The sequence below is a fragment of the Jaculus jaculus genome, chromosome 16 (genome assembly GCF_020740685.1).
Source record: "Jaculus jaculus isolate mJacJac1 chromosome 16, mJacJac1.mat.Y.cur, whole genome shotgun sequence".
NCBI classification, from domain to species: domain Eukaryota; kingdom Metazoa; phylum Chordata; class Mammalia; order Rodentia; family Dipodidae; genus Jaculus; species Jaculus jaculus.
In genome coordinates this window covers 5,812,699-5,840,014 of record NC_059117.1, presented here as the reverse complement: position 1 = coordinate 5,840,014, position 27,316 = coordinate 5,812,699, and the positions used below count along the sequence as shown (strand labels likewise).

Below are 27,316 nucleotides of genomic sequence, written 5' to 3'. Positions count from 1 at the left end.
TAAATAATTATTGTAAATTAACCTTTAAATAAAAGTGTTATAGAGGCAATAAAAGTAAAAAGCCAACAAAAGAATACTAGTTTAGGTAGCTGTGAGTGTAAACATGTGAAAGGAATGTTCTAAAATGATGTCCTCCCTGAAGTCGTTGTGAGTTCTCTAAGTGGGCATGCACAGGCTAAGTTTACCTTGCTAATCTTACTCAGTTTCTATAGTGAAACTGTAAGAGAGAAAATTTTTATTTTAAGGAAAACAGAGAGCAGCACACACACGTGCCAGGTATGTCTGTGCACACCCTGACTCCGCACTGAGCTCTGCTCTTGTGAAGCCGGTGGCCCAGGAGGGGCTCGTGAGAAATGCAGGCTGTCGGTGCAGAGCTCCCTGCTGAGGTGGGAAGCCTGGCTGTGAACTGTGTACTGTGGACAGAACAGTCTCTCTCGGGAGTCTTTGTAGTTCTTCTTATAAACATTCTACCGAATCAAACATGCTCCTTTCCTCCTCCTGACTTGTAGTGTGCAGAAGCCAGGAACTTCACTACTCTGCAAAGACTCCACTGTCGCCCTGGAACTTCTCCTGCTAACCTGCACAGGTATGGACCATGCCCTTACAAAAATAATAAATAAACTGCACTTTAATATAAATTTATGTGAGAACAATTTCCAATTCATCACGTATGGGTACTCCTCCAGTATGGATAATACCAAATAAGCTAAAACAGCAGATGGCTCTGAGCTGATAATGGGTATGACCCTTGCGTGGGAAGTTACACAACTTTACCTTCTGACCCACACAGGCTAAAGTAGTGACTATCTGCACTTAACAGAGAAAGAACTGACGTCTAGCTTGAAACACCCCCGCAGCTTCCCTGTGCCCTCCTGTGAGAGGCCCCTTCTCCTGCTGCAGTCATTTCCCATCACGTGGGAATGGCCGGCTACCTTCCCAGCATGATCGGACACACATGCGCCTTCCTGGGCTCAGCCCAAAGCCGCTGGCTAGAACAAACCAGGCACTCGAACACCCTTCCTAGAGAAAGGAATCTTCCATGGCATTCTCACTCCTGGGGTGGGGTGCCTGCCTATCCCTAGAGCGCCCCGGTCCTGTCTTTCTCCACCAGTTTCTCCTCATGTGTCAATTTCCCTTCTTTCTCCAAAATGGAAACATTGGGCAGGATTGTATAGTTAAAATTATTTTTTATGTTCACTTTAGTTCTTGTTCAAAGATTTGCAGGTGACAGGCAATTGTTTATGGGCTGGGGAATCAAACGTAAAAGGACGCGTTTCCAGTCCTTTGTGATACAATCTAAATAGAAAAACCCCTCTTGCTCCCAGGCTAAGCTAATCAGCGGACCAGTGAGACAGCAGGCTCTCTAGTTTGCTCTTTCTCAACCTATTATTCTGTGACTTCTTAATTTCCCTCCTATGCCACTGTCACTTGACTGGAAGAATGTTCCAATCCTGGAAAGAAAATAAACATTACTAATTTATGATCTCACAGGCACAATTAAGAGGGGACATCTTTGCTTAAAACAGGACACATTTTAAAACTATAAGTGGCAGCTTTTGGGTTAGAATCTTATTTGAAACAAAAGAATTTATACATTCGTGTTGTTTTCCCCTTCCATCAGCCAAAATAGCGAACAACAGCAACAACAATTATAGCAAGAGTTGGACAGACAGAAAAAAAAGACAAACGTAATCAAGCTATCCATATACACAAGACTAGTTAAATTCTAAAAAAAAAAAAAGATGTGTGTATGTAAAATCCATGTTCTTCAATTAATATTCACATTTATCGCTAATCTTCAGCATGTTTGGGGAGGTGAGCAGATTTCACACAGGATTCTCCTGGTGTTAGGACACACTGCATCTACCATTATTCGACGCTAGTACCCTAAGATGCTAGTTTTGACCCTGAGGTCGCTGTTGGGCCTGGAAAGCTAAGTTTCGGGATCATTTGGAACCACCTATAAAGCACACGAACAGGTCCAAGCTCACATCCGAGGAGTTGTACTTCTTGCTGTGCAAGTGTGTGTGTGTGGAGGGGGGGTTGCACGAGGGGGGTGCAGGCTTCCGTGGGCCTCTCTACCCAGACACACCTCGACGCACGCACCCACGCACGGACTACGGACAAGACAGACAGGCACACACGCTGCCCGGGGCCTGCCCGTCCGGCGGGGAGCGGGCGAGCCTCGCGTGCCGGGGGACCCCCCGCGGCTGGCACGCGGCTCTCCTTGGCAGTCTAACCTTCTCTCCGTTCGCGATCGCCCGGCGGCGGCGGCCTAGCCGCGGGGCACTCGGGACCTCCGGCGCGTCTAGCCGCGCCCCCGCCGCCGGGCGCAGCCAGCTCGTCGTGCCACAGCCCGGCCCCGCGGGGGGCGTCGGGCTCCAGCTCGGGGCTCTGCATGGAGTCGGGCACCGACTCGAAGGCGCTGTTCTCCTCGTCGTCCTCGTCGTCGTCCTGCGAGGAGAACACCGTGCTGTCCGACACCTTGGCGCTGTCCACCGACGAGAACCGCGTGTGGCTGGCGAAGCGGCTGCCCGCGGCGTGGAGGCACGAGGGGCTGTGGCACGAGGGGCTGTAGCAGGACGAGCTGTAGCAGGACGAGCTGTAGCAGGAGGGGCTGCAGCAGCCGCAGCCCAGCTCCGCGCCCTGCCTCGGGCTGCAGTCGCTCTCGCTGCCCGTGCTCGGGGCCGCCGAGCCGCCGCCGTGATCATTGGCCAAGCCGGGCGGGGACGCCGCGCCGGGCAGGGCGAGGCCGGGGGACGCCGCGCCGGGCGTGGGGCTCCCCTCGGGCGGCGGCTCGACGTCGTCTCCCCCCGGGGCGGCGGGCGGCGGCGGCTGGGCGGCGAGCGTGTCCCCGTCGCTGCCGGGCGCGTCCTGGTCCCGGGGGTCGTCCGCGGCGCCGTGGTCGCGCGCGGCGGGCAAGCTGTGCAGCAGCGCGTGGATGCGGATGTAGTGCGTGCGCGGGGTCTCGGGCTCCCCGCACGCCGACGCCAGCACCGTCTCCAGCTCCGACACAGGCAGCGAGCACGGCCGGCTCTTCTTCTTGCAGGCCCCGGGCGGCGGCGGCGGCGGCGGCGGCGGCTCCAGGGCGCACACGTCCCCTTCCTCGTCCTCCTCCTCCCGGACCTTGTCCTCCCGCAGCGCCTCCGTCTCCGCCGCCGCCGCCGCCCCGGTTTCCGACGCCTCCTCCTCCGCCGGGCTGCCCTCCGCGGGCGGCGGCGATGGGGGCCCGTCCGCCTCCTCCTCCAGCTCGAGCCCCTCGGCCAGTTCCTCCGCGCTCAGGGCGGGGTGGGGGTCCTGCTGCCCGGGCTCCCGAAGCTCCGCGGCCCCCTCGGGCCCCTCGGAGGACGCGGCCTCGTCCCCAGGCGGCTCGGGGTCCCCCGCTGCTCCCTCCGCCGCGGCCTCGGCCCCGTCACCCTCGCCGGGTGGCCCCGGCTTCGCGCCCGTGGGGGGCTCTGCGCTGTCGCTTGAGGGCTCTCCAGGACTGCTTTCCACCACGTGGTTCACGAGGCGCTCTGAGACTTCTGCAGACTCCGGCTCAGTGCCCAGGGATGTCTCCTCGTCATCTGCCGACAAGAACGGGAGGGCGTCATTTCTTCAAGAAGAGCGCTTACCTGGCACCGGTGCTCGGAGCGGGCGCGCGCACGCCGCTGCTGGAGGTCCACCGAGGAACCCTCCGCATCGGGGTCGGTGCGCTCCGCACAGCGCTCCTCGTGTCCCTCATTCGCAGCTGGGATGGCTTTTAAAATTCTACTTCAAGGGAATGCACTCTTTAATTATTATTACTACTTTTTGTTTTGTTGTTGTTCTTAAAATGCCCCAAATCTAGCACTACCCCAGGGTGGGGCATCTAGTAGGCGCTCAACAGCATTTCCTACAAGGATCCACTTCCAGGTGGGGACCGTGGCGGTGTTTATAATTCCAGGCAAAGTGAGTTGCGCTCGCTCGCAGCGTTTCCCATGGACAGGGCCAGCTAGAATGGTTTCAGGCTACGAACGGGAAGGAAGGAGGGCGTCACACATAGGAGCAAGCGCCCGTCATTTGGAGCCTATGAGAAGACAAAGATACGGCGTCTACCAGCCTAGAAGTCCAAGCACCAACCAGCCGGGTTTCGCTTGGCCCTCCCGCAGCTAAACCCGGGTGGACGAGCTCTGCCCTCCCCTGCGCGGGTGCGAGGCAAGCTCCCTTACTAGTTGGGGCCAAACGATCTCTGTTCACAGTGAGGCTCTTCTTTGCATGCACAGAGGGGCATTCTTATTCCCAGAACACAGCACAAGGCTGAACAGCAGCCAAGATATAAAATAATGTAGTGAAGGTAAGATATGACTCAGTGTCTTCGCGGCCCGCGCTGTCGCCTCTATTCCGCTGGGAAACCATGAACCTTTGGGTCATCGGAGGAAAGCGCAGCCGGGGGAAGAAGGGCCTAGGAGGCAATCTGGCTTCCAGAGAAGACCACTGGCTCCTGGGGCTTGGATGGAGAAGACAGAAGGTCCTCAAGTCTGATACGTCCAGTGAGGACCGTGGTTATTTTATTTTATAAAATAAAAAAAAAAAAAAAAAGGAGCCACAATGGCACTTGGACAAGACAGAAATTTCATGTTGAAAATACCTGCATGGATGGCGGAAGTGATCTCAAATCGGAATTGCAGCTGTCCACTCACATGGTCAGTTGGAAGCCTGCGGCCAAGTGTGTAGCTGACCACCCTATCCCTGGAAGGAAATAAGCACCGTCAGGGATTTGGCCCAAACCTGTCCTGCTGAAGCCTGTCTGGAAGCTCTTTGTACCCGCAGGCGAGATAGGCAGGCCCACACAAGCCATGGTGACGGGCACTAAAGCTCTGTCCAGATACACCCGTGGCAATCCTACAGTAAAGAGGGGAACACACATGTGTCCAGGTATGAGGGAGTTCTGATCAAATATTCGGAAGCAAGGGCCGAACACCACAGCCCACACTTGGCCCATCACCTGCTTTCCTACTACCGTAAGAAAGAATATCTGTGGCACATAAAAACTGTATGAAATTCAATGTCAGTGTCCATGAACATAGTTTTACTGGAGCACAGCCACATGTGTGAGCTTGTCACCGGTTGCTGTCATGCTACAGGGGAGGAACTGAGCAGTCTGGACAGAGCCTGCATGACACACACTGCCTAAAATATGGATTCCCTGGTACTTTGCAGAACGTCTGTCAGCCTGTGTTGGGGGATGTGGTGCGGAGGCAGGGGACGTGCATGTCCTTGGCTCTCTTCCTGTGCAGACTGCAATCTCCCACTTATGCCCTGGACAGTGGACAGTACCAGTCTTGGGGGAATGGATGTGATGTATGAGACTAGATGCTATCGCAGTTACCGGGAACCTTGCTGGGCTATGGAGAGTGCCATGCTGCGGGCCAGAGCAGACCTGTGACCTGCGGCCACTCGCCTTCACTTTCAGTTACATTGCCCTGGATGCCTGCCTCATGTCACCTGCTCATTCGAAGCGATTGCCTAATGGCTGAAAGGAAATCTATCCATGGAGACTCAACGCCAAGCTGTGCTACGGCGTTTTCGTCAGTGGCGCTTCCACGGTAGCCGCCCACCCTGGCTGAAGGAGCGGAGTGTTGGCCTTGTGGTGCTCATGCGGGAGCGAGCGAGCCTAGTGGACTTAGTGAAAGCAGAAACACATTTCACAACCAACTATTTGGTCACATTCAAGAAAAGGTGCAAATCAGCTGGCAGTGCTGAAATAAGAAACAATATATTTCAGTGTTCTGTTAACAGTGTTTCTGTTTGATAAGTTGTAGTTTTGCATTTATTGTCGAAACTCCATTAACTAAAGCACTTTATGTAGAATAAACAGGATGAGTCCCAACTTCTTTCTGTCTCTTCAGAATAGGAGGGTCTTGGTAGCTATTATGTAGTAAGTCCACCAATGACCAGAGAAAGGCCTTCTGAAGTCTAAGGTTTCTTGAAACCCAAGGACAGCTGAAGTTGGTCAGATGGTGACGGGGACATTAGACTTCCACTTTGCACTCATTTTAAGCTTCTCTTTCCATGCTTTCAGCCAGTCAGTCAACATCGAGACAGCATACTGTGTAAGAGCTGCTGTGGCTGACACAAAATACAAACTACGTAGTCCCTGCCTTTAAATCGCTGAAATTCAGTGGGAGTGTATGGATGGATCAATGAACAATCATGTAGAAGAGACTGGCACATCCAAAGTGAAGAAGAGATGGCCCTGGTTAGAGGCCAAGAAGCAGCTAATGGCCAGGATGCTACAGGTTAATGAATGAATGGAGGGAGAAGGAGAAAGGGAGGAAGGGGGAAAGAGAGAAGCAGAGAGAGTGCGGGGGCGACCAAGACTTATAGAAGAATGGAACACATATCTGAAGGCACTGGTCAGCGGTGAGTAAGCATGGGCTCAAGGGGTTTGGCAGAGGGAAGCCATGGTACGAGAGGGGTTTGGTTTTGTCCTGAGGTGTACTCTGGGCTTCCATTGTGTCTCAAGCCAAATGACTGCTACCTTCGTGGCCATTAACCCAGGAACTTGCTTCTGCCTGGGTTGGAACAGGTCAAGTATCAGCAGCACTGGAAAGGCGGTTTCTGGGGTGGTAGAAGAAGCAGGCCTTCCAGGAGGGGAGATGGAAGAAAAGATGGGGAGGAGCAAGAGAAGGAGGAGGCAGAGGACTGCTGCAGCCAGCAGGGGTCAGCGTGCCATCAGGGGTGGTGAGGAGGAGCCCACTTAAGGCCTGATGTTGCTGCTTCTTACACAGGACTAAGCTTGTACTCATCTATGCAACCTTCCTCCTTCCTCAACCCCAAGTTGCAATAACATTAGGAAAATCCAACTAACCCAGTTCAGGTCAGTCAATGGCTTTCAGCGCCCGGGGTGTGCCCCTCCACAGAAGGAAGCTTGCAGGGCAGAATCATTACAAGGTGAAAAGCCCTCCACCTAGAAAAGCACATGGTCCTCTCTGTAGCTAGAGTGGGTTTTGGACAGTTCAATTCAATAGACACTAACCACATCTAGTACATGCCAGCAAAGAGGTTGCTCAGAGCTGGAGTATCGGACACCTTACCTAATCGCTTTTCTACCTAGCCCTTTTTTGTCCTTCCATAGTGTTAGCAGTGTGCGAATAGACAGTCAGAGGAGAGGAATGAAAAGTTTGGCCAGTGGAAAACTAAAGAAACAGTCAAAGGAACCTTATCAAGCCTCATGTGGGAAGGTGGCACCTGGTTTCTGGCGAGAGGCAGAGCACGTAGGACCGGCCGCGACTCCGCCCTCACCAGCCTTGTGCTCAGTTCAGGTAGTTAGTTATTCGTTGCAAATGTCATTTCTTCATCTGAGGAGTGATGGTGATGGCTTAGTCATGGAAATGGCCATGAGGGCTAAATGACAGAAAAGGTCACAAGAGACATTCCCTTTTGACTTCCTAGTAGGTACCAGTGACCGTGTCAAGGTCTTCATGTGCATGGTTTGACTGCTCCACCTTTACAACCAGGAATGTGAAGGGCAAGCGGTATGTCTGACATAAGGTTGCAGCTTCATAAACGTCAGCTTCCTTTGGCTTGAAAGGTAATGGCATTAATGGCATGCTTGTTCGAACCAAGCTACACACATGCTAGCAGGTGCCAATTAGATGCCATTATCATAACTGTTAATAATGCTGATATCTTGATGAAAATCCAAAGAACTTTAAATGGCAACACCTGAAGATTCTGCACACTTTTCTCATTCTTTGATACCATTCTAAGATTTATGTCATATTAGGCATATGTTTATAGCAAAAGACCTATTGTTTCCAAATATAGTAGCTGTTGTCTAAGGCAATGCACATTAACTATAGGAAGTTTACCTGATCGTAGTTTCCTTTAATGAAAGCCGTGCATAGGTACGCATGTAGGGGACTGAAGACACAAGAGCATACCCTCACACGTAACTGAATTCTACAGGCAATGCAGCTGTCATTCCACGAGAATGCATGCTGGCAAAATTGCATCCATTTTATGAAGCATTTTTTGGTCAGTTCTAGAATATTTGGAAGCACTGTCCAAGTGTGGCGGTTTGAGTGTCAAATGCCCCCACGGCTCGTGTGTTTGAACACTGCTCTCCCACTGGCGGCACAGTGTGGGAAGGTTATGGAATCTTTAAAACGTGGAGCTTTGCTGAGGAAGAGGGTCACTGGGGGTGGGCCTTCAGGTTCTATAGCCTGGCCCCACTTCTGCTCATTCTCTGCTTCCTGTCTGCCAACGGGACCAGCCACTTTCCCATTCCTGTCACCATGCTTTTCTGCCGGGAAACTTCCCTTCAAAACTGCAAGCCACAAACACACCCTTTCCTTCCTTAAGTTGTTTCTGGTCAGATATGTGTTTACAGCAAAGAGAAAGTAACTGACACACTAAGAAACCCAGCATTCTATCTTGTTGAAATGCTGCACATGATTCTCTCCTGCATAAAGACATGTAATGGATGGAATGATATTCTTCTTAGTAAAGACAAATGTTAATTTCTCTTTATACAGAACAGAATGTCTCATTGATGGTTTCTTCCAATACTGTCAGGATTTCTCCACTTTTGCATATATGGCAAATAAATAATATACAAATCAGAAAGATTTAGCTGGATGTTGTGGCTTAGTGATGTTATTAATGGGAGAAGCCAAGGAGCTGAAACACCATGTTAGTTTGGTACTGCACAAGATCCCATTACTGTAGATTGTAGACCTCCTTGGGGCATGGCCTTATTGGCTGAATTCTAGGTCTATTGATATCCCAGTCACAGTTTACCCTATAGCATGTCTTTCCAGGAGCCTCTGCACAGGCATCGACAGCTTTCCCAAGAATCTCTTGATGATGGGGCGGCTCTTGGCAAACTTGTCCTTCACCTCAATTTCCAGCACATCGGTTGGCAAGGACACAAAACTGAATTGCTGCAATGAGAAAACATGTCACATCAACTAACAGAGACGATCTAGTGCCTGCCAATTCTCAGTTCATCTGCCTTGAGGACATCATTGTCAAATAAGGTCATTCTTTGAGATTCAAATAATAAAATTAGCACAATTTAAAGAGAAAGAACCTATTGGGTCTCACACACTTGATTATAAGAGTCAAGGAAGAATTTGTACAAATTTACCTATACTTCATGAAATATGTTAAATCAACAAAATCATATTTTATTTCAAGATTATAATGGCAGATACTTTTTAAGCTTTATAAACCTTGTTTTCTCTACAATGGGAAAAGAGTTTTCACTCTATATTGTTGGGAATGTAAATTTATTTGATCTTTACAAAAGAAATTGCTTGGGTTTATTGGTTTTCAAACTGTAAACTTCCTTCAACCCAGAATTCAAATTTGAGGAATTTTTCTTCTGGATTAACTCATAAAAGTGTAAAAAAGATACATATTAAAAGGATTGTCATTGGAAAATTACTAATTAACAGCACACAACTAGGTAAACCCTCAGTCATAAGAAAATTGGGTGAATGAGGACTGCCAGTCTTTGCAATAAAATGCTGCTGACTTCAGAAAGAAAGAGGGATGTCAACAGGCATTGACTTGGAAAGAACCTGACAAGCAACGTGAGGAAGCAAAGCAGGTCCCACTGCTCACTGCCTGCCTCCCCAGCTCGTCACTGCCATCCTCTCTGCTCCCTTCTCACCCGCCTGCTGCCCGCCACTCACTGCTGCTGTTCCAGCTGTGAATCTAGGAACAGATGTAGCCGGCAGACCCTTTCCACATCACGCTGGAGCCATTCTGCGTGGAGTCCACCCTGTGCCTGCTGCCTGCAGCTCACCATTGCTGTCCCTCGTGTGAGGTAAGGCCCTCCCACTCTCTCCACGCCTCCGCTCCCTTCCCCTGCCCACAACTCACTGCTGCTCCGCTCTTGCTCCATCTGGCCCACACGAGTCTGCAGTCAGCTGCTGTCTGTGCTCCTGAACACCTGCCCCCCACACAGCGGAACGTGATGATGAAAGGTCAGCTGCTGCGCGTATGCTCCTGGTCAGACTGAAGCCCTGGCATCCTCCGGGCATACTCAGCATCAAGTGCCTCCACGGCTGAGCTTCTTACACCAAGCTAAGCAACGTGAGGCTAAGAGTGAGCACCAAATACCAATCCAAATGCTCACTCTAAGGATTGCCCATACAATATTAGAGTCTACCCCCCGCCATGAGAACTACCTAGAGAAAATTCCAGACAAAGAATTCAAAAGAATAAATATGCACAAACAACTCAAAGAGGACACAAACAAATGCCTGAATGCATTCCACGAGAACACAGCTAAGTGAGATGGTGAAGCAAAACCTGAATATGAAAATGGCACTCAATACGGAGGTAGAAATAGCTGAAGAAAAAAAATCAAGCTGAGGGGATAGGATGGAGAGTGGAATTTCAAAGGGGAAGGTGGGGTGAGGAAGGAAACTACCATGGGATATGGTTCACAATTATAGAATTTATCAAGAAAAAAAGAAAAATCAAACTGAAATGATACTGGAAGTAAAAAAAATAAAATAAATCAAATTAAAAACACTCCAATAAAAAAATATAGTAAGTTGCTGGGTGTGGTGGTGCATGCCTTTAATCCCAGCAGTTGGGAGGCAGAGGTAGGAGGATCTCTCTGAGTTCAAGGGCAGCATGGGATAGAGTGAGACCCTACCTCAAAACAAATAAACAAAGAAACAAAATTTACAGTAACTCAAATAAAAAAAAATCTCCATCAAAAACCTTCACCAATAGAACGTACCACATGGAGGACATAATATCAGGGATTGAAGACAAGGTACAGGAATTGGACTCATTAGCCAAAATAAATTCAGTGATAAATTAAACAAATGCATATGAATGGAGAGATATTTGGGAGACTACAAAAAGACTAAATCTACAAATAACTTGAAGAAAGAGAAAAACTTTGGGACAAGGTCTTTCAATAAAATTATAAAAAGGAAGGTTCTCCAGTCTAGGGAAAGAGATGCCCACTTAGGTAAAAGACACATCCAGAACTATAAAAAGGAAGGTCCCCCAGTCTACGGAAAGAGATGCCCACCTAGGTAAAAGATGCATCCAGAACATGAGATAGACAGGAGCAGGGAAGAAATCCCTTCCTCTGTATTATAGTAAGCGCACTAAATATGAAGAACAAAGAGGACACAGAAAGGCACAGAGGGAAACGCCACTCACGTAGAAGGCATCCATCACAGTTGCAGCAGAAGAGCTTGGGATGGTCTGTTTCAGGTACTGAAATAATTTGCATTAGTTGAAGCATTAGCGTTGAAACAGTTGAAGTGGTTTTCCATCCCAAACCACTAAAATAAGCAACATTGTCTCTGTGATGGAAGGGGAAAGAACGATGACCCATGATCCCGTGATAAAAGCGGCTAATGGAATTTATGACCTCTACAGAGGAGACACTGTGGGACAACTTTGGAATGAGTAGAAGGATAAATGCATTTGAGAGGCTAGAGGGAAAAATAAAAGCTGTAATAGTTGTTTAGAAAATGAAAACTTGGCTTGAGAGATGGCTCTGCAGTTAGTGCACTTGCCTGCAAAGCCTAAGAACATGGGTTTGATTCCCCAGTACCCACTTAATGCTAGATGCATAAAGCGGCACATGTATCTGGAGTTCGTTTGGAGTGCGGAGGCCCTGGTGCACCCATTCTCTCTCACTGTCTCTCTACCTGAAAATAAATAAATAAATAAATAAATAAATAAATAAATAAAATTTTAAAAAAATGAAAACTAAGAAAATACCATAAAGCCATCAACATGACAGGGATCAACTCACACTTATCAATAATAACTTTGAATGTTAATGGTCTCAGTTCCCCAATCAAAATACGCAGACTAACAGTTTGGATCAGAAAATAGGACCCATCTTTGTGGCAATCTTTAAGAAATGCATTTTATCATCAAAGACAAACAGTACCACAGGGTGAATGGGTGATTCTAAGCAGATGGAACCAAGAAGAAAGCAGGTATGGGTATTTTATTGTCTGACAAACTAGATAAAGAAGACAATTAGTACTGAGTAAGGGAACAATCCACCAAGGGGACATCATAATACTACATACCAAACACTGGGCACCTCATGTCAGAGAAACTTGCACATCCATGTCCACTGCTTCTCTAGTCACAGTAGTTAGTAAACAGAACCAGCCTAGATGACCTTCAACTTGTGGAAGGATAATAAAGTGTGGTACCTTACAGCCTCATCAGTTTGTTTCTTTTGACAGTTGGAGGAAGTCAATTTAAGGACTCCTAATTGTTCAAGGACTATAAACAAGTGTCTGCTGGACCGCTTGGACGCACACAGGGCATATCCACCATGCTCTCTGGTGATAGGAAACATCAAGGAAGATAGGAGGGAAGGAATACAAGACTCGGTAGGTGGAGAGGAGTAACATGGAACTCTCTCACAGACAGGACACAGCCACAGCTCTCATGTGTTCACAGCAGAACCAAAGATGAACTCGATTGTGCAAGATGGAGCCAGGCCAATTCTGTTACAGCTGGGGAAGGCCTTGAGAGCCACTGCCCAGGGCATGAGCTAATGGCAGAGAGAAGTTCAGCAGGGCCGAGGGGAGCTAGGAAGGTGCTGCGGGGTATGTAGTAGGAGTGCTGGGTGTGTCCTGCAATGCCAAGCATCACTCTGGCTAGAAGCGCACTTCCTTCCAGTCAAGACAACTTACAGGGATTCTCACTTTTGCTTTGGGCCACTGGCGATTAGCCTTGGTTCTCATCAGAATTGTCAGTTTCCATTCTGGATCATTCTTTAATAATTAAACCATCCTGGGGGTGAGGCTGACACTCACTGGAAGTGCTTAAAGCTTCCCAAGTGAGACTACTGTGCAGTAAGTGTGGAGAACCACATTCTCTCACTTGATTTCAAATGCTTCATTAGATATCAAATGTTATCATTGATAGTAAACTATTCCTTAGCATATACCCAAGTCTTCCTATGTATCATAAATAGTTCACTCAATGATCTTCTACAGCACATTTTCAGACTCCACCTTAGTAGTTTATTTTAAACATTTAGCCAATTATTTGTTAATTCCAGATTAATATGCTTTTAATTTTATTTATTTATTTTCAGAGAGAAAGAGAGAGAGAGAGTGACAGGTTCTGCAGCCTCTGCAAACAAACTCTGGATGGATGCACCACCATGTGCATTTGGCTTATGTTGGTAATGGAGAATAAAACCTGGGTTCTTAGGCTTTGCAGACAAGTACTTTAATCAGTAAGCCATCTCTTCAGCCCAATAGGCTTTTATTGTATTTGAGGACTACCAAAACTAATGCACTGATATACTGGTCCCTTCAGCCATTTGTCTCCTACATCCACACACCCACACACCCACACTCATACACGAGCTGTCTGATTTTTGTTTTTGATACTTAAGCCCAAAGTGAGCCATCAAAAATAGGAATATAAAGTTACAATGCAAAACCCATTATGAGATTATTTATAATAGTTAAAAGTATTCTGAAAGAACATGAAAACAGTGTTGGAGGACTTGAGGGTATTTAAAAGTAAAATGCAATAGCTGATGGCTGGGTGTAGTGGAACCTGCCTTTAACCCCAGCACCCGGGAGGCAGGCGGAGGAGGACGCCGTGAGTTCCAGGCCATTTGGGGACTACAGAGTGAGATCCATGTCAGCCAGGGCTAGTGTGAGGCCCTACCTTGAAAAACCAAGCAAAATAATTGAATATGAAATTTTATACTTTCCTCCCTATACAAAACTATTCATTAAGTTACATTAAAATGTTTTATGTTGTTTAATAGTTTAAGCAAGGGTTGGGAGATGGGGTAGATAAATGGGTGGGATTGGATTAACCAAAGTTAAGGATGTACGAAAAAGCCATATAGAAACCTACTACTTTGTAAACAAATAAAAAATTAATTAAAAATGAAGTTAATAAAATTACCCTACATGGGTAAATGAAGCTCTCCCAGAAGCCATGGGCTATTAGTTGAAAATCGCAGTGCCAGGATGAGACACCGCCCAGTGAATTGTTGGTCAGAGATGCCATAGAGGCACCTGAAATAACACAAGCTATTTCAATTGCTCTTGGTTGCCCACCTAAACTAGGTGGCAGGACCTTATTGCCGAAGATGCCGTATGCTTTGATTGCTGGGTATAGGGAAATCAAACTTGAATTGAGCTAGAACTTCCTCCATGATGGCAAGCTGTCATAACGCTGGGAGGTGCCATGCCGACTGCTTGGGGGGAAAAGTTACAGTCTCACCCAGCTGTGATCCCCTGTGTTGTTCTGTCAGGTGAGAAATGCCCATGGGTACTGTAGAGACGTGACTGTCAGCGGTGTAACCAACCACGTCCTAATTGGATCTGAGGTCTGTTTTGCAGCAAGAAATCCATGCCTGGTATTGTAAACCTGGTTAAAGGCCTGTGACTAGAGAAGCCATAGGCCCTAGGGAAAACCTACTACTGTTGAGATGCCAAATGGACAGGTTTTTAAAACTGTCTTCTAAATATTTATATTTATGACAAAAAATTAGTGCTGCTACTAGCCTCTATCAAAGAAGTTTCCTTTGGCAGTGGGCAGAGGTTGATGCAGAGATGCATAGCTGGCAAAATGAACTCCAGATGCCTGTGCCCCTTTGTGCATCTGGCTTATGTGGGTCCTAGGGAACTGAACCTGAGTCCTTTGGCTTTACCAGCAAACCTTAACAACTAAGCCATCACTCCAGTCCCTTTTTCTTTCTTCTTCTTCCTTCCTTCCTTCTTTCATTCCTTCCTTCCTCCCTTCTTCCCTCCCTCCCTCCTTCCCTTTCTCCCTCTCTTTCTTTCAACCGAGAGAATGTATGGGGTCTCTAGTCACTGCAAACAAAGACTAGACATATGTGCCACCTTGTGCATCTGGCTTAAGTGGGTACTGGGGAATCAAACCTGTTTCTTTAGGCTTTGCAGGCCAGTCTCTTAACTGGTAAGCCATCTCTCCAGCCCTGTACCTGTGGATTCTTGTGCTAGACTGAGCCCTCACTGTTCCACAGTGGATGGGGGAAGAGCTCAAAAGCTCCACTCCCTCCCTAGTAAGGGCTGCAGCGAGTGCTACGGTGAGTTGCCCACAGGCCAGCAACGAACCGCTCAGCCATGCTCACGCAGGCAACCCTATTTAACTGAGTGGGTCTCACAAAAAGAATGTAGAAAGGGGATTGAGAAGGGGCTTAGACAGAGAGGGATGATGAAAGGTAAAATAGAGGGTGAATATGGTAAAAAAAAACAAAAACAAAACCACCACTGTATACATGCATGAAATTAAAAAAAATAAAATAACTATTTAAGAGTCAGATAGTTCTTAATAGAATTGAAAATTATCTAAAATATGAAGGATGTGGTAAAGGATGAGGTTCATATCCAATTGAAACTACACTAAAAAGTATAAAACATAAATAGAAAAGAAATTATCCTAAAAAGGAAGTAAATATTCACTATCAATCTCTCAAAGTAGGCAAGTCATGCTAAAAAGAAATCCACATGGGCCAAGATATATTCTTACTTTGGTATATGTGAATAAAAATAAATTCAATGTTGTTGAAATTTTTTGAGTTATATAGTTAAGAATACATAATTTTAGTCTTACAGACACTTCAACTACTGCGAAGAAATTAGCATAATCACTGAAATTGGTTGCTACATACTGAGCAAGGCTAGCCCTTTTCTTTAGCATTTTTGCACGTGTGTAGCATGACATAAGATGTCCTATTTTGAGACAAGACTTCCTTCTGTTAAAATTAAAGTTTCTTCCATTTAAGCTAAATTTGTCGGGATTCTTACTTTTTTCATGTCAAGTTTGCAACACGAGGTGCAAGGCACTAAGGGCAAAACCAGATTCTGTATTGTATTAATACCTTTTCTTGGTGCTGTGACAAGTGTTTGGCAGGAAGCCATTCCAGGCCGGGTTCACTGGTGAAGCCCATTGAGGAATGCAGACAGGGTGCCGAGGCTGTGGGCTGTGGCTGCGGCAGGGAGAGCTTGCCCTGCAGCCTGCTTCTCTCTGAGGAGCCCTGCGGCACCCTAACCCTCCAGGCCCCTCCCTGCAGCCCAACTACTACACGCTGTGCCCCGTGTCCGAAAGGTGCCCCCACTTTCCAGAACAGTGCCACCAGGTGGAGACAAAGTATTCAAACCTGTGACGCTGTGGGGAGACATTTCACACTTGAACCATGAGCGCTCTCCTTGGCTGAGGGTTTCCCCCCTTCCACACTGGCAGATTCTTGGCAGCTATGGCCCTCAACTTCCTGCGAGTCGTGACCTGTACAGTTTTATCTCAGTGTCCTCACGCATGACTGTGGAGTCACTTTACATATATTTTAGTCAGAAACACCAGAGCTCTCTTCTGCTGGCATGGAGTTCTTTTCTTTAGGTCAGGCTTTCTTGGGGTTATTTTCTGGATCATCAGGAAGCCAGTTTTCATGATGATCCACCATGTTTTACAATGTAGTCAGAGGGCGGTGATGACTGGTTGATATGAAGTGGATGTCAAACAATTACCTAATCACGGTACCTGACAGCACGGTACCTGACAACACGGTACCTGACAGCACGGTACCTGACAGCACGGAACCTGAGAACACGGAACCTGACAACACGGTACCTGACAACACGGTACCTGACAACACGGTACCTGACAACACGGAACCTGACAGCACGGTACCTGACAGCACGGTACCTGACAGCACGCTACCTGACAACACGGTACCTGACAACACGGAACCTGACAACACGCTACCTGACAACACGTTACCTGACAACACGGAACCTGAGAACACGGAACCTGACAACACGGTACCTGACAACACGGTACCTGACAACGCTGTACCTGACAACACGGTACCTGACAACACGGTACCTGACAACACGCTACCTGACAGCATGGTACCTGACAACACGGTACCTGACAGCACGGTACCTGACAGCACGGTACCTGACAGCACGGTACCTGACAGCGCGGAACCTGACAGCGCGGTACCTGAGAGCGCGGTACCTGAGAGCGCGGTACCTGACAGCGCGGTACCTGACAGCGCAGTACCTGACAACACGGTACCTGACAGCGCTGTACCTGACAACACGGTACCTGACAACACGGAACCTGACAACACGGAACCTGACAACACGGTACCTGACAACACGGTACCTGACAACACGGAACCTGAGAGCGCGGTACCTGACAACACGGTACCTGACAACACGCTACCTGACAGCACGGTACCTGACAGCACGGTACCTGACAGCACGGTACCTGACAGCACGGTACCTGACATCACGGTAGCTGACAGCGCGGTACCTGACAGCGCGGTACCAGACAACGCGGTACCAGACAACGCGGTACCAGACAGCACGGTACCTGACAGCACGGTACCTGACAGCACGGTACCTGACAACACGGTACCTGACAACACGGTACCTGACAACACGGAACCTGACAGCACGGTCCCTGACAGCATGGTCCCTGACAACACTCTACCTGAAAACACGGTACCTGACAACACGCTACCTGACAACACGTTACCTGACAACACGGAACCTGAGAACACGGAACCTGACAACACAGTACCTGACAACACCGTACCTGACAACACGGAACCTGACAACACGGAACCTGAGAACACGGAACCTGAAAACACGGTACCTGACAACACGGTACCTGACAACACGCTACCTGACAGAACGGTACCTGACAGCACGGTACCTGACAACACGTTACCTGACAACACGGTACCTGACAACGCGGTTCCTGACAACGCGGTACCTGACAACGCGGTACCTGACAACACGGTACCTGACAGCACGGTACCTGACAACGCGGTACCTGACAGCACGGTACCTGACAACGCGGTACCTGACAGCACGGAACCAGACAGCACGGTACCTGACAACACGGAACCTGACAGCACGGTACCTGACAACGCGGTACCTGACAACACGGTACCTGACAACGCGGTACCTGACAACACGGAACCTGACAACGCGGGACCTGACAGCACGGTACCTGACAGCGCGGTACCTGACAGCGCGGTACCTGACAGCACGGTACCTGACAGCACGTTACCTGACAACACGTTACCTGACAACACGGTACCTGACAACACGTTACCTGACAACACAGTACCTGACAACACGGTACCTGACAACACGGTACCTGACAACACAGAACCTGACAACACGGTACCTGACAAGGCGGTACCTGACAACACGGTACCTGACAACACAGTACCTGACAACGCGGTACCTGACAGCACGGTACCTGACAGCACGGTACCTGACAACACGGAACCTGACAACCCGGTACCTGACAACACGGTACCTGACAACACGGTACCTGACAACACGGTACCTGACAACACAGAACCTGACAACACGGTACCTGACAAGGCGGTACCTGACAACACGGTACCTGACAACACGGTACCTGACAGCGCGGTACCTGACAGCACGGTACCTGACAGCACGGTACCTGACAACACGGAACCTGAAAACACGGTACCTGAAAGCACGTTACCTGACAGCACGGTACCTGACAGCACGGTACCTGACAGCACGGTACCTGACAGCACGGTACCTGACAACACGTTACCTGACAGCACGGTACCTGACAGCACGGTACCTGACAGCACGGAACCTGACAGCGCGGTACCTGACAGCACGGTACCTGACAACACGGAACCTGAAAACACAGTACCTGACAACACGGTACCTGACAACACGGTACCTGAAAACACAGAACCTGACAACACGGTACCTGACAAGGCGGTACCTGACAACACGGTACCTGACAACACGGTACCTGACAGCACGGTACCTGACAACACGGAACCTGACAACCTGGTACCTGACAACACGGTACCTGACAACACAGAACCTGACAACACGGTACCTGACAAGGCGGTACCTGACAACACGGTACCTGACAACACGGTACCTGACAGCGCGGTACCTGACAGCACGGTACCTGACAGCACGGTACCTGACAACACGGAACCTGAAAACACGGTACCTGACAGCACGTTACCTGACAGCACGGTACCTGACAGCACGGTACCTGACAGCACGGTACCTGACAGCACGGTACCTGACAGCACGGAACCTGACAGCACGGAACCTGACAGCACGGAACCTGACAGCACGGTACCTGACAGCACGGTACCTGACAGCACGGTACCTGACAGCACGTTACCTGACAGCACGGTACCTGACAGCACGGTACCTGACAGCACGGTACCTGACAGCACGGTACCTGACAACACGTTACCTGACAGCACGGTACCTGACAGCACGGTACCTGACAGCACGGAACCTGACAGCGCGGTACCTGACAGCACGGTACCTGACAACACGGAACCTGAAAACACAGTACCTGACAACACGGTACCTGACAACACGGTACCTGAAAACACAGAACCTGACAACACGGTACCTGACAAGGCGGTACCTGACAACACGGTACCTGACAACACAGTACCTGACAACGCGGTACCTGACAGCACGGTACCTGACAGCACGGTACCTGACAACACGGAACCTGACAACCTGGTACCTGACAACACGGTACCTGACAACACAGAACCTGACAACACGGTACCTGACAACGCGGTACCTGACAACACGGTACCTGACAACACGGTACCTGACAGCGCGGTACCTGACAGCACGGTACCTGACAGCACGGTACCTGACAACACGGAACCTGAAAACACGGTACCTGACAGCACGTTACCTGACAGCACGGTACCTGACAGCACGGTACCTGACAGCACGGTACCTGACAGCACGGTACCTGACAACACGTTACCTGACAGCACGGTACCTGACAGCACGGTACCTGACAGCACGGAACCTGACAGCACGGTACCTGACAGCACGGAACCTGACAGCACGGAACCTGACAGCACGGTACCTGACAGCGCGGTACCTGACAGCACGGTACCTGACAGCACAGAACCTGACAGCACGGTACCTGACAGCACGGTACCTGACAGCACGGTACCTGACAGCACGGTACCTGACAACACGGTACCTGACAACACGGAACCTGACAACGCGGAACCTGACAGCGCGGTACCTGACAACACGGTACCTGACAGCACGGTACCTGACAACACGGTACCTGACAGCATGGTACCTGACAGCACGGTACCTGACAACACGGAACCTGAGAGCACGGAACCTGACAACACGGTACCTGACAACACGGTACCTGACAACACGGTACCTGACAACACGGTACCTGACAGCACGGTACCTGACAACACGGAACCTGACAGCACGGTACCTGACAACACGGTACCTGACAGCACGGTACCTGACAACACGGAACCTGACAGCACGGTACCTGACAACACGGTACCTGACAACGCGGTACCTGACAGCACGGTACCTGACAGCACGGAACCTGACAGCACGGTACCTGACAACACGGTACCTGACAGCATGGTACCTGACAGCACAGTACCTGACAACACGGAACCTGAGAGCACAGAACCTGACAACACGGTACCTGACAACACGGTACCTGACAACACGGTACCTGACAACACGGTACCTGACAGCACGGTACCTGACAACACGGAACCTGACAGCACGGTACCTGACAACACGGAACCTGACAGCACGGTACCTGACAGCACGGTACCTGACAGCACGGTACCTGACAGCACGGTACCTGACAGCACGGTACCTGACAGCACGGTACCTGACAACGCGGTACCTGACAGCGCGGTACCTGACATCGCGGTACCTGACAGCACTGTACCTGACAACACGGTACCTGACAACACGGAACCTGACAACACGGTACCTGACAACACGGTACCTGACAACACGGTACCTGACAACACGGAACCTGACAGCGCGGTACCTGACAACACGGTACCTGATAACACGCTACCTGACAACACGGTACCTGACAGCACGGTACCTGACAGCACGGTACCTGACATCACGGTAGCTGACAGCGCGGTACCTGACAACACGGAACCTGACAGCGCGGTACCTGACAACACAGTACCTGACAACACGGTACCTGACAACACGGAACCTGACAACACGGTACCTGACAACACGGTACCTGACAACACGGTACCTGACAACACGGTACCTGACAACACAGTACCTGACAGCACGGTACCTGACTACGCGCTACCTGACAACGCGGTACCTGACAACACGGTACCTGACAGCGCGGTACCTGACAGCACGGTACCTGACAACACGGTACCTGACAGCACGGTACCTGACAACACGGTACCTGACAGCACTGTACCTGACAACACGGTACCTGACAACACGGAACCTGACAACACGGTACCTGACAACACGGGACCTGACAACTCGGTACCTGACAACACGGAACCTGACAGTGCGGTACCTGACAACATGGTACCTGACAACACGCTACCTGACAACACGGTACCTGACAGCACGGTACCTGACAACGCGGTACCTGACAACACGGAACCTGACAACGCGGTACCTGACAACACGGTACCTGACAGCACGGTACCTGACAGCACGGTACCTGACAACACGGTACCTGACAGCACGGTACCTGACAGCACGGTACCTGACAGTACGGTACCTGACAGCACGGTACCTGACAGCACGGTACCTGACAACACGGTACCTGACAGCACGGTACCTGAACAGCACGGTACCTGACAGCACGGTACCTGACAGCACTGTACCTGACAGCGCGGTACCTGACAACACGGAACCTGACAACACGGTACCTGACAACACGGGACCTGACAACTCGGTACCTGACAACACGGAACCTGACAGTGCGGTACCTGACAACATGGTACCTGACAACACGCTACCTGACAACACGGTACCTGACAGCACGGTACCTGACAACGCGGTACCTGACAACACGGAACCTGACAACGCGGTACCTGACAACACGGTACCTGACAGCACGGTACCTGACAGCACGGTACCTGACAACACGGTACCTGACAGCACGGTACCTGACAGCACGGTACCTGACAGTACGGTACCTGACAGCACGGTACCTGACAGCACGGTACCTGACAACACGGTACCTGACAGCACGGTACCTGAACAGCACGGTACCTGACAGCACGGTACCTGACAGCACTGTACCTGACAGCGCGGTACCTGACAACACGGAACCTGACAACACGGTACCTGACAACACGGTACCTGACAACACGGTACCAGACAACACGGTACCTGACAAATATAGTCCCTGGAAGTACACTACTTCTAAGCACAGTACCTGACAGCGCAGTACCTGCCAACACTGACTTTTATGTAACTATTTACCCATTTTCTTACCTAACCCAAGCGTTTATACTTAGAAACAGTAGTTTTCCACTACCTTTGAAACTAATTCTCATAATTCAGTTTTACTTAGCTAAAACTTTTCAGATATCTAATAACTATTAAGTAGCTTTAACTTCAAGCAGGGACATCCAAAGATTTGAATTAACTCCTGTGATTCATATCAAAATGTCTGCTTCCCTTATCTTTTCTTCGTCAGGCCATACCATGTTCGTCATTACTAGGTACTATGCCCCCGTTGGGTGTCCCATGTAAATTTTAGGCAGATACAGAGGCTGAGAAAGAAAAATCAGACCTAGATCATGATGGCTAGTGGATATATTATGATCCAGGAATTAATTAATTAATTAATTTATTATTTATTAATTTCAAACGAGCAAGAGAGGGAGAGGGACAGAAGTGACATGCCAGGGCCTCAGCCACTGCTATCGAACTCCAGACATTTGCACCACGTAGTGAGCATGTACGACCTTGAGCTAGCCTCACCTTTGTATGTCTGGCTAAGGTAGGCTCTGGAGAGTTGAACATCGATCCTTAGGCTTTGTAGGCAAGCGCCTTAACCACTGAGCCATCTCTGTAGTCCAGAGATGTCTTTGTTAATGGCTCTACTGCTTCTCTCCTGAAGACTTCTTTTCTACCTATTCAGCTTCCTCTGTACCAGATCCTAGAAATACGCTCCCTAACAGTGTGGGGCAATGATGGCAGTGGCCCCTGCAACACAGAACAGGATGCTGACTCACAGGGAACTGTAAGATAAAGTTACCAGAGCAAAGCCCCACATGGTATTAGAACTTCTGTGACTGACTTTGGTGAGTATGGAAAGTCAGAACATTACAGCTCCAGAGCCAAAATTATCTTGGGCTATCTTAGCCTTTTAAAAACAGTCAAATAATTAGTGCCTACTTCTGCATGAAATCTAATATCTCTATGACCAAAACTTCTGTTTCAGTACAGCCCAGCAGCTTGCCTCAGACAACGTGCTCATGCAAACCACTGAAGATCTAAAATTCCTCTCCAGAAACACCTCCAAGCAAACAGAGGCGTAATGTTTGGTCAGAATGTCCTGAGACACCTCCTGTTCTGGGTTAGAGTTCTTCTAGGCATGTTATTTTTTATACTAGACCTAGGCATGAAAACGTCCTTAGCCTCCCAGGACAGTTAATGAGCCCTTGGAGAGGGGGAGTCAGGTTCATCAGTGGTGTAGCCACTGGTGGGTTGCCCACTCCACAGTCGATTACCTTCCATTCATGATCAAGCAAGCAACCCTACTTTAACTCAGCAGCTTCAAACAAGGCATTAGAGTAAGGTGGGGATAAAGGGAAGCAGAAGGGTGTTCATGGGAAGAGGAGAAGGATAAGAGAGGGGAGTTAGGGGAATTTGGAAGAATATGTTCAGAATACATGATATACATGTATGTATGAAAATGGAAAAAAATAAACAAAAATTTAAAAAAGAAAAGCAACATCAGAAATGGTTTCCAAAGAGTAACTCCTCAATCAGGCCTTGGGTTTCACTGCTGCCGTCAAATCTACTTCCATCTCTTTGTTAGAGGCTGAGGAAATGCCGCTAGCAGTTAGGTGCCAAGAATACTTCAGCTCGGGAGCATCTAGCTGCGTGCTTCTGAATCCAGCCTCAGGAATTCTTTGGAAATGAGAAGTACTTAGCATCTAAAATGACATTGCATCCCACTGATGAGTTAGTTAGGAGAGAAAGAGAGAAAGAGAGAGAGAGACAGAGACAGAGACAGAGAAAGGGAGAGAGAGATGTTTAAAGGAGCAACAGCTGTTTTTGTCAGTAAAAGAACTGGTTTTGTACTTACACAATGGATGTCTGTGTCAGGAAACTTAAACCTATCTTTTTCTTTTTCTTTTACGAGTGAGAAAGAGAAACAGAGAGAGAGAGAGAGAGAGAGAGAGAGAGAGAGAGAGAGAGAGAGAGAGAGAGAGGCAGGCACCAGGGCCTCTAGGCATTGCAAATGAACTCTAGATGCATAAGGCACCTTGTGCATCTGGCTTTACGTGGGTAATGGGGAACTGAACAGGGTCCTTAGCCTTTACAGGCAAGTTCCTTAACCACTGAGCAATCTCTCCAGCCCCAAGCCCATTTTGTAATTTGGGAAAGAGTGCTGCCATTTAGCACTTTTCATACACCCACCAACCCTGGCTGTGTATTTCAGAGAACACTTTCTTTTGTAAATATAATTTTGTATTTATGATACTATTTTTGTTTTGTCTAGGTCAAAGATGCAATTTTATTTTTGATTAAATTTTTTCTCAATGTCTAATCCATCAAGACTAAGGTTAAAAATCTACTTTAAACTTAACAAAGTTTGTTAAAACTCCTTGGGTCTTATAGTAATCTTTGAGCAATTCTCTTTTCTTCCTGGAGACTGTGGACCTAAGTGTAGAGCTTTATACATCAGTAGCATTCTATTGAAAATAAAATATAATGAAATAAAAATGACTTTAGTAATAATAAAACCAGAAATACAAAATATTTGTTATTAAATTTAACAATAAACTATGTAACACTGCTGAGAGATGTTAAGAAGGCCTAAATAATTGGGGAAACATTTCATTTTGTGGAATAATTAATATCAAAATGGGTTGGGGATAGCACCTGAAAATGCCTGCCAAGGAAGAAGATTAAGTGAAGACATTGAAATAAGTGATAACTGACAGAATTAGTTAAGGGGAGACATTGAAATAAGTGATAACTGACAGAATTAGTTAAGTGGAGACATTGAAATGAGTGATAACTGACAGAATTAGTTAAGCAGACATTAAAATAGGTGACAACTACGAGAATTAGGTGCTGCTGGCACTGACAAGAAACAGCAAAGGAAGAATTCTATGTTGAAATGATGTTAAAGAAAAAAATTAGATTTAAAAAAAATCAAGGCAGAATGCTAAAATGATACAATAGTAGCCCAATGTGGACCATTAAAATATAAAAAAGTGCTATTATAGTCCTTGAAGCTACTTTAAAGAAAATGGTGGGCTGGGCTTGGTGGTACTAGCCTGTAATCCAAGCTACTCCACAGGCTTAGGCCGGACAGTCACAAGTTCAAAACCACTTGGGTTGTGGTATGAGTTCAAGACCAGCCTGGACAACTTAGTGAAACGCTGACTCAAAATAACAAATAAAAAGAGGCTGGGTATACAGTTCAATCGTAGGGCACATGCCTAGCATACATGAGGCTCTTTCCCCAGAGCCCCCCTTCCATCCAGCACACACACAAGAGCCATGAAAAAGTACATTGCCAAAATGTGATGGGTAGATAGAATCTGAAAAGCTATCCAAAAATATTCAGATGTTCCAAAAAATATATCAGGAATGAAGAAAAGAGACAAGAATCAGAAGACAAATAGAAATGAAATACAATAATAGCCCTAAATAAAATTCTATGAAAAATCACTTTAAAGTTAATAGACCAAATAGTCCTATTGAAAGAGGAAAGATTCTCATAATAGGTAAAAAGCAAGACTCAGTTATTATCTGTGCATGTGATGTGAACTTTAAATGTGAGGACATAAATATCTTGAAAGTAAGTGAATGGAAATTGATATGATTTTCACATAGTAAACAAAGACGATAGATGTGCTATGTTAAAGTGAGGTAAAACAGACTTCCAAAGAACACTGCCACAAACAAAGAGGCGTGTTTCATTACACTGGGCCAGCTCATCAGAAAAAGTCAGGAGTCATACATAAAATTCACATACATGGCGTCATCTCTCAGTCCCATCGCTGTGCTCCCTTCCCTGCCTTCCTCTCTCCTTCAAGCTGCCTTCTTCCCCTCTGTCTTATACTATGAAAGATTTATCAAGAAAGCAGCTGTCTGGATTCAGGAGGAGGTCCTCTGGGAGCTGAGCATGTCAGCTCCCTGTTTTAATCCGTCTGTGGCATTTTGTTATAGCAAAAGCCTGAGCTTGGACATACTTCCGGCCAGAGAAGAGCAAAATTAATAATAATAGTGGTAATACCATGGATATAACAGCATTGCTCACAACACCCAGTATGTAAAAGCACCCTTACCAAATAACATCCGGTAACTGGCGAGTGGGCAGACGATGTGAGCTGCTCATACTATCGGATGTCACTCAGCAGTGCAAACTGCAATAGCATGAAAGAAGCTCACAGACATGGTGTGCGCTGTCAGAAATAAAGAGCGCTTATAGTACTCGCGCTACAAAATGAGAGTGACCTATGTTTGCTAATAATTTGGGGTTTGTCTGGGGACAGGGATATAGTCAGGTCTGAAATAGAAAGAAGGAATAGGAGTCTTTTAGGAAAATATTCTGTCTTTAATACGTTGATGATTTCATGATCATATACAACTATCAAAGCTCATCAAAATCAGTCATTTTAAGTAGAGTGTATTTACATTTTTGTATTTAAGAAATTATGTAAATTGTTCCTCAGAAAAGATAAGGATAAAAATAAAAGCATAAATATGAAAGTGAAAAATTTCCCATTTTTGGAGAACTCTTGCTCCATTCCCATTTTAGCTGAAGCTCAGCAAGAGACAGGGACATGGGTGCGGGGGGGGGGGGAGCTAATACCTGTGTGTGTGTGTGTGTGTGTGTGTGTGTGTGTGTGTGTGTGTGTGCACCAGGGTTTCCTGCAGCTGCAAATGAACTCCAGACTGATGTGACATGTTTGCCACTTTGCATCCGGGTTTACATGACTGTTGGGGAATTGAACCTGGGCTGGAAGGCTTTGCAAGCAAGTGCCTTTTTACTTCTAAACCATCTCCCAAGCCCCTGGGAGAATATTTCTAATGTTGATTTTGTTTCCTTGAAGTAAACACTATTTGGCAAAGTATTGGCCTTTTTATGGATTCAAATAGTTAATATTTTGCTTGGGATAGTTGCATAGATTTTTCATAAGAGTTTGGGCTGTAATTTGTCTTTCTAGTATCGACATTAGATTTGGTCAAAGTTTGTGTTGGCCTCATAAATTTTGGTGGCCTTGCAAAACATGTATCTTTACCCTGAAACATTTTAT

At 47.8% G+C, this 27,316-nt stretch overlaps 1 protein-coding gene across 2 annotated transcripts in view; it reads right to left on the bottom strand.

The window, feature by feature from the left end:
* Hecw1 (HECT, C2 and WW domain containing E3 ubiquitin protein ligase 1) overlaps positions 1-27,316 on the bottom strand; it is a 290,938-nt gene that overhangs the window by 79,057 nt on the left and 184,565 nt on the right. For both annotated transcript variants that reach the window (XM_045136063.1, XM_045136062.1), the window contains 3 exons: positions 8,767-8,909; positions 4,610-4,710; positions 2,241-3,566 (listed from right to left, as the gene is read on the bottom strand). In XM_045136063.1, the coding sequence (XP_044991998.1) occupies positions 2,241-3,566; positions 4,610-4,710; positions 8,767-8,909 (1,570 nt within the window). The remainder of the gene's footprint in view (positions 1-2,240; positions 3,567-4,609; positions 4,711-8,766; positions 8,910-27,316) is intronic.